The sequence below is a fragment of the Trachymyrmex cornetzi genome, unplaced genomic scaffold, assembly GCF_001594075.2.
Source record: "Trachymyrmex cornetzi isolate Tcor2-1 unplaced genomic scaffold, Tcor1.1 scaffold280, whole genome shotgun sequence".
In the NCBI taxonomy this organism is placed as follows: Eukaryota; Metazoa; Arthropoda; class Insecta; order Hymenoptera; family Formicidae; genus Trachymyrmex; species Trachymyrmex cornetzi.
The window spans coordinates 123,477-131,576 of NW_017297483.1; the positions used below are offsets into that span (position 1 = coordinate 123,477).

Sequence of the window (8,100 nt, forward strand, 5' to 3'; positions counted from 1 at the left end):
TAAGTTACCACTACTACGTCTTTTCTTTTGAGTGTATGCAAAGTCTTTTGTCTACATGATTACGTGACATATCAAATTGTGATGCATGATTTACGAAAAGTTATGCAAAATAGCTGATGACGGATGATGCAATTATATTATTCTTTTTTTGTTCGTGTAACGAAAGATAGCTTCAATCACACTGTTAAATCTAATATAACTTAATAGCACTTCTAGAAGAAAATTAATTTAGCTTTTTTAGAAGAAGCTATAGAAATATTTCTTCATTATCAATGATGTATCGATTAAATTATGACGGTCTTTTCCTTGAAAAGTGATACACATTAAAAGGCGCGTTGCAGGCGAAAAAATCACGGATGAAACCCATGCACGACTCTGTTCGCGTAAAATTAATTGTAGTAGTACCTGTGAAGTTCACCATCGAACATAACTCTTGTACTCTTCGGTTATGCTCACTCTCTTGATAGTTTCGTAACCTAGAATTATCGAAAAACTAAAGCAGGCAGATTGGACGAGTCTCGCAGAGAGTCCTTTACTAAACATATGCAGTCCTTCCTCGATCCACAATATCCTAAACGCACTGAGCATACTGTCTAATCGTTGCACTTGCAATCTCGCTCTCACAATGTCCAAGGGATTCGTAATGATCGTGGTCGTAAAACCACCCAATGTGCCCGCAATCGCCTGTATACACAAGTGCGAGAACCAATTCGGAAGTAGCTTTATAAGCTCATCTACCAAAAAGGAGATACAAAAACATTACTCTTTTTTTATTTAATGACTACGAAGCAAGATTGATGATGATCAGAAAAATCATGGACTTTATTCAAAAAATTGTGTCAACCCTGTTACGAAGTACAAAGTACAATTACCTTGATAAACCGTATACAATCCCCACCAAAGGGCACTGTTAGGTACATACGCACACAAGGATGCCATGTACCCTCGATAGAAGCCACGATAACCATCTCTCTGATAAATCAATTTTATTATTTCCGCGGAGATTTGTGCGCGAGTCTTTCCAGATTCAAGGGTCAGGCCTAAGGGATTCATTCCCATCTATAAGAAACATTCGGCGTTAGTATCTCAAATGAATCATTGTTGAAGGTGCAGTAAATTTAGTAGAAATTTCCTGACTCACTTTATCTACGTACACCCTGCCGTGCTTGGTGCTATTTATGCCGAGAACCATTAGATGCTGACTGAGAACATCGAAAGGAACGACTATCGTTTGCCCAACTAAACTGGCAGCACCACCAGCAATCAACGCTTTCACCTTGGAGTCAACGCGTCCAAGGGGTGTATCTTGTCCAAGCAAATGACGTACTCCTTCATAGGTTGATACATAAAATACACCAGAGACAATTTGAATGGAGCTTATCCAGAAGCCTCGATAAAGGCCTGAGAAGCCTTCCACTTTATAAATTTTTCTATACGCATCTATCATACCTACGGAATAAAAGATATTGCATGAGAATTCGAAGGAAGATTATTTACTTTGTAAAGATGATTTATATAGAAATTAATTTGCTTAATTTGCGATCAATGTAAGATATTATTATTTCAGCTTCAATTGTACAAAGCGTTTCTTATCCAGTTAACACCACTAACAGTAATATAAAATCAATGTTATAATTTCACTCTCGACAAGTAACTATTATGTATGTGCAATATGTATATTATATTATATTTATATTTTTAAAGCCCAGTTCCACAACTCACGGTTAACTTTTAACCGAGATTCAACTTGTTTCTCATCTCTTTCTAATTCTAGAATTGGAAAGAGACAATGAATAAGTTGAATGTCGGTTAAGAGTTAACCGTGATTTGTGGAACTGGGCCTTAGTGTGAAATCCGAGGGGGTAACCACTAGCTGAAATATTGTTCCACAGATTACATGATTTCATCTGAGATTACAAATGATTTTTTTCACTACTATGAAGTAATTTGGTAAAATATACGATTTTATTTAATATTATACAATGATTTCTCGTGATTGCATATGTAATTATCGGATTATACATAGAGATTTTATATAAATTTTATAATGATTTCGAGGATTCTATCTCACGATTACATTAAGTGGTTACCCCCTCGGTGAAATCATAATATTGATGTTATGTGATGTTAGATGATGTTTTTATTGGGTTACTTATAATATTTGTATTATTCACATTTCAGTCTAGTTTAATTTAAAAAAAAAAACAGAAAGAGAAAGGGCTACGAGCCTAAGAATAATCATTAAAAATTGTAAACGTTAATAAATAAACGTGCCATTTATTAAAATACATGAAACTTTAATTTACTAGCAATAAACAACAAAACGAAAACAAACGTTTCGATCCTTGTTGGATCATTATCAATGTTAAAATAACAGTGAAATTATTACAAATAGAACATACATAAAAATTAAAATTCGCTTTCAATCGCAGTATTAAAATTATCAATAATCTCGTTCAGTATGCAATAATTGCAGTATTAAAGTTATCAAATCTCGCTCGACATAATTGTAATAAGAATGATGACACACATCCATAAGGTATTTATTTTCTATCAATTTAGCTGCTACTAAATTAAATATATATATATTTTATGTTTATACATCGTATTATACAACTTCAATTCTTATTAATGGTTTTTATTGTATATTTTTTATTATATATTACTTTTTTATTTCTATTCTTTGTTTCTTAGTTTGTATTTTGATTGCTATTACTGATTGCTTATTTATATTACAATTTTGCATTATATTTGTACTTTTTAACAGAAACAATTACATTGTCTATACTCTATATACATAATTAGAGGAATATATTATTTCCGATAACATCATTCTTATTACAATTACTACATGCTGAGCGAGATTATTTGATAACATTAATACTGTGATTACTGCATACTGAGCGAGATTATTGATAATTTTAATACTGCGATTGAGAGCGAATTTGAATTTTTATATATGTTCTATTTGTAATAATTTCACTGTTATTTTAACATTGATAATGATCCAATAAGGATCGAAACGTTTGTTTTCGTTTTGTTGTTTATTGCCGGCAAATTAAAGTTTTATATATTTTAACTAAATGACAAGTTTATTTATTAACGTTTTCAATTTTTAATTTTTAACGATTATTCTTAGACTCGTAGCTCTTTCTCTTTCTTTTTTTTTAATTTATTGAGTCTTATTATTATTATAATCTAGTTTAATTTATTATTATTTAATTTGTGTGTTACCATTGTACATGTGATTTTGTCTTTGCACTTGGAGGCGAGTCTTGATCACTGTCAGGGGATACAAGCAACACCTGACCGAGAACGAGGACAGCATGCTGAGCGGGAAGAATTTCGTCTTGTCCATCATGTCCCACTCGATAGTGCGGATGAACGGTGTTGCCTCTACTGCAGACATCTCTCGAATATGGACAAATATTGTAGCTCGTAGCGATAGATGGATCAAACAGAGAGACTCGCCGAAGATTTGGCCTAACTTGATGCCGCATATCTCATCGGTGTGTTATGAGCATTAACGTCCAAAATCCTGTAAGTTCACAAATTTGTAATTACTAATAATTTGGGCAAAGTCAGAATTGAGAGTATAATTAATGTGACCAGACATTCTATTTTTGGAGTGATGTTTCGCTGTCAAAACATGTCAAAATATGAGAGAGAATAATTGTATTGTTTTTTAAAATTATTATTATTGTATTTATCATTCTCATGCATTTTCATTATATTTTCCTCCATATTCTCTCCTGTTTTTTGTAGTTGAACTAGTGTACATTTCTTGCACTAAAAGGCCTGTTTTTTTTAGAACTCTTTGAATTGATGCACACGATACAATAAATTAAAGTGAAACTTACATTTGTTTCATTTCACTTCAACTTACTGCACTATTATATGCATCAGTTCAAAAAGTTCATCAATAAAGAACCTAAAATTAAATAGGTATATGTTTGAAATTTGACGAAAGTGAGAAGAATAAAGTTCTTATGCAGTCGAGTACACAGTAAAAAAGCCTATGAAATATCAGAAAAAATCAGAAAGTTTTGACTTGTTAGAGTGTCTTTGAGGTTAGGTTAACTTCAAAAGACTTCTTGAGTCATGTATTCACATAATTTGTATAATATATGTATACTGCATAAATGAATTTTAACGCTGTAGATGAAAGATTTCTGCCATTATTTCGAAATACGTCTTCAACGGGTTGTGCTATGTCATTATAATTGCGAAATATCAAAAGCATCATTTCGGAGTCGATCAATTCGACAATGAAAATGACAATTTTTGCAAGGAATTTAATTGAATTTAATGAATTGTGCCGTAAAACAATGAGATTAACAGTAGAAGAAATTCAGCAACATTCAAGGCATGATAATTAAGAATAAAATATAATATTTTACAACACTGGAACAATCCGTTACTCCGAAATTCTCTTCGTTGCTCCAAAGTCCAAAACATGAGTATATCTGTATTACTTTCCTATCACAGTTATGAGCTGGTTATGAGAAATTTGTTAAGCAATCTTTTTGAATTCTTGTCAATAGCGGTGGATGTAAAAATGTTCATGTCTAACAAATTGGAACAATTAGAGATAAGTAAATTAGTTATTACTGTCGATTTTAATTAACATATTATTATAACATAATTTAAAAGTATTAACATTATTATTGATAAAGCAATTACACAGGAAAGTGTAAGTCATTCGCAAAAATCGTTACTTACAATGATGTAATGTGTTACCCGAAGATAATTTACTCCAAAGTCTTCTCAATGTTTGCCTCTGTACTGTCGAGAGGAAAATTTAGATGTTTACAAAATAATCGACATAGTCAGTTGTTTTATTACGCACGCGTTTAGTGTATTCCTTAAAGCAAATTCATTTTCATTCACAATATTTCGCGACTACGAAATTATTCGAGTTAGCAAATCTATGAAAAATGACGGTCCATCCACTCGGCAAGGTTGTTTTGTTGCGCACGCGCTCGGTACTCTTCTGTATTTCTTCTTGGTAGTGACATCTCAACGAAAATCCTGGATGTTACGTGATGTTACTTATCTATAGATGTACAAAGCGGTAGCACCTATTATCATCAATAAACATCTTAATTACTAATTCATTACACGACGAACATGAAAACATTTTTTTCCTCAACGAAATCTCGAGGCAACAATAACTTCTCTGCGAACAATAATAAAACTAATAGTCCCCTTTGAGTAAAAAATTTAATAGTAATATGATAAAAAAGTTTCACACAGCACAGATCATTCCAGAAATATTGTAGTAACATTGCAAATATTGCAGCAATGTTACTGCAAGTTTCTATACTGAATGGAATAGTTTAATTTTTATTTAATTTGATTTTCTATTTAATTTTGAAATTATATTTATTTAATTGAGATAAACTCAAATTTTGTCATCTTAGAAATACATCGATGAATAAATATTATATTGTTTATATATCTTGCTTTTAGTTACAGTTTTGCAACTTATCGAATGAATTAAAATGAAACAAAAAAAGTTATTTTTATATATTATAATTACACACGTACACATTTTTTCCATACAGCACAAGAAGCTTGCAGAAACATTGCAATATTGCTGAAATATTCCAATATTGCTGCAATATTGCTGGAACAATCTGTGTTATATGGGTTAATTAGTTGGCACAAAATCTATCGTGACACAGGTTCAATAATTTTTGCTAAGAATCGCTTTAAATCCTCAAAGATTTTTTTAAATCGTAATGTATACAATTTAGAAAGAAAGTTAACGTTTTTTATCACCCATGCAGTACTTTATTCGAGAGACATCCTGCGAACGTTCTGAGGATGTCTCTCGAATATATTCATAGGATATAGAGACGTCTTCAGGATGTATTTAGGGCATTCTTAGCAGTCCGTGCTGTATGAGCATTAAGCAGCTAGCTTATTCCATCCGAGTTGCTTGAACGCTCACGTTGGCCTAGGCTGATTTGAAGTTATATTAAAAACGTATCTCTATTCGCGCGCGCGAATATCTCGATGGCGATCGAATCGAATTTGTTCGAAGCTCGAGCTGAGAGAGCCCGTGGTCCTCTCTCGCGTGGAGGTTTGTAGCATCATCCCTTCGTTGATCATCAAGCTGGTATGTCGCCAATGAGTTTCAGGCTCCGCCCAGCGCCCGGTTAGGTAGTGGTCGGCAAGGAGGCGAAATACGCGCAGGACTGAGTTCTACGTCACATCGGGGGCGTACACCGGAGCTCGGAGACAACCCCCGGCCGCGAGGGTGGCTCACCCCTCTGTTCGCGCCGAGATCAAATCACCCAATTCAGTGCTATCTTCGATCTTCGCGTTGTAACACCGGGCGACGATTGAACTCGCGTCGCGCAAATTCGATTGCGCGTTTTTTTTGCAATTTCGAATTGGTGATCCTGTTTGTCTATAGTGAGGAATTTTCGACTCGATAACGATTGATCGGAAGACGAAACAACGAATTGCGAAGTTATGATGAATCTTGCCGATCAGGAGGTGCCTGCCGCGACGACAGAATTGGCGGGCTTAGTAAGTAACTGAAAATTTATTTGTTATTTGAAAGATAGAATTGAATTTCTAAAGATTTTGTGATCTTTGTTAATTGAAAACAAAAAAGTTTTTTTAAATTAATGATTAGTATCTCGTAGGAAATCTAGTAAATTTGTAATATTTGATTGATTTGTATTAGATTTATAAGAATCTTGTTAATAATATATAAATTGACGTGTTTATGTTTTTTATCGTGTTTATGTAATTTATAAAGAAATAATAAATTTTTATTTAAGAATTAATATCTTCTCGAAAAGTCAAATAAATTTGTAACGTTTGATTGATTCATATTGAATTCTTATTAATAACATGTACTTAACGTGTTTATTATATATTAATTGATAAATTAGATTTATTAATTGATAAAAAAGATTTATTATGTGAAAATTAACATTTCGAAAAAGTCAGTGAATTTGTAATATTTGATTGCTTTGTATTAATCTATAAAAGTCTCGTAAATAATATACGCAATTAATTTATCACAATTTTTATTAATTGATTTATTAATTGATAAAATTGATATTTTTAAATTTAAGGATTAGCATCTCAGAAAATCAGATGAATTTAATATTTGATTGATAATCTTGTTGTGCGCGAAGAGATAAATAAGTTGATAACTTAAATATGTAGATGATATTGGGTTCGCAAATAAGTTCGTTTGGTTTTGTTAGCTGAAAATTGTAAATACAATATTTTCGTTAAAATTGAACGAAATTTAAATTAAAAAAAGTTTTTAATGTTTAAACTTCTACTTTAAAAGGTTGCTATATTTTTTGAGTATATGTGAATTTGGTAATTTTTACATATAAAAAACTACGAGCTGAAAAAAAAATAAAAAATTTTTTTCTCACTTTGAGGACTTGTTACGTGCCCAAAAAAATTTGCAAACACTTTTACGATCTGACGTGAAAGCTTGAAGTTTTTCCTCAAAATTCATCTTTAAAAAATATTCCTATGATTTTTGTTACTGAGTTACTCGCGGATTAAATAAAAAAGCATTCTGACTTTGATTGCTTATAAATTCGGTAAAGATCATCGTATCGCAATTAAAAAAACAGATTCTTAAACTTTGCTCTAGATGATATAGTTGCCAACTTTAAAAAAAAAAACAGAATAAAATTTGTTTCATTCCACTCTAAAAAACCGAACAAACTTATTTGCCAATCCAATTGTTTACATTAAAAATCATTCTTTTTATGAATCAAACAGAAATATCGCATTTAAAAATAAAAGACTTATCTTCATCATATTATATACACATATTTTTTTTTATTTTAATTCAGATTGGTAATAGAAAAATTACAACACCCTATCTGAGAAAAAAAAAAGTGTAAATGATAATCTTTATTCGTCAATTTATTTCTAGGCGATAAAATTTATTTTTTATTAGAACATAACATTAATTGCAGTTACCTCACTAGATAAAATAGAATATATTCAAAAATTAAAAGAAATTATTTCATGTTTAACTACAGAAATAAAACGAAAAGATATACAGAGAGGCTAAATCATAATTGATTATATTTATCGGAGTTACAA

General features: G+C 31.4%; 1 protein-coding gene across 2 annotated transcripts; it reads right to left on the reverse strand.

Annotated features, from left to right (window-relative positions):
* Window positions 1–213: 213 nt before the first annotated feature.
* Window positions 214–4,952, reverse strand: LOC108762207 (solute carrier family 25 member 44). Of its 2 annotated transcripts, none has more exons than XM_018509110.1 (5): window positions 4,723–4,952; window positions 3,235–3,538; window positions 1,142–1,449; window positions 873–1,059; window positions 214–734 (listed from the first exon to the last, which is right to left on the reverse strand). In XM_018509110.1, exons 2-5 carry the CDS (start codon window positions 3,407–3,409, stop codon window positions 415–417), a joined length of 990 nt encoding a protein of 329 aa, XP_018364612.1. In that variant the 5' UTR covers window positions 3,410–3,538; window positions 4,723–4,952; the 3' UTR covers window positions 214–414. The 2 variants fall into 2 exon arrangements, with proteins under 2 accessions (XP_018364612.1, XP_018364614.1); XM_018509112.1 differs by lacking the exon at window positions 4,723–4,952 and adding an exon at window positions 4,422–4,477.
* Between the last annotated feature and the right edge of the window lie 3,148 nt (window positions 4,953–8,100).

Excerpts from the sequence above, each read along its gene's own strand:
- LOC108762207 (XM_018509110.1), bottom strand. The coding sequence starts at position 3,409 with ATGTCTGCAGTAGAGGCAACACCGTTCATCCGCACTATCGAGTGGGAC. Across the intron at positions 1,060-1,141 it reads GCAGGGTGTACGTAGATAAA|ATGGGAATGAATCCCTTAGG; the intron begins GTGAGTCAGGAA and ends TGTTTCTTATAG. Across the intron at positions 735-872 it reads ATTGTATACGGTTTATCAAG|ATGAGCTTATAAAGCTACTT; the intron begins GTAATTGTACTT and ends CCTTTTTGGTAG.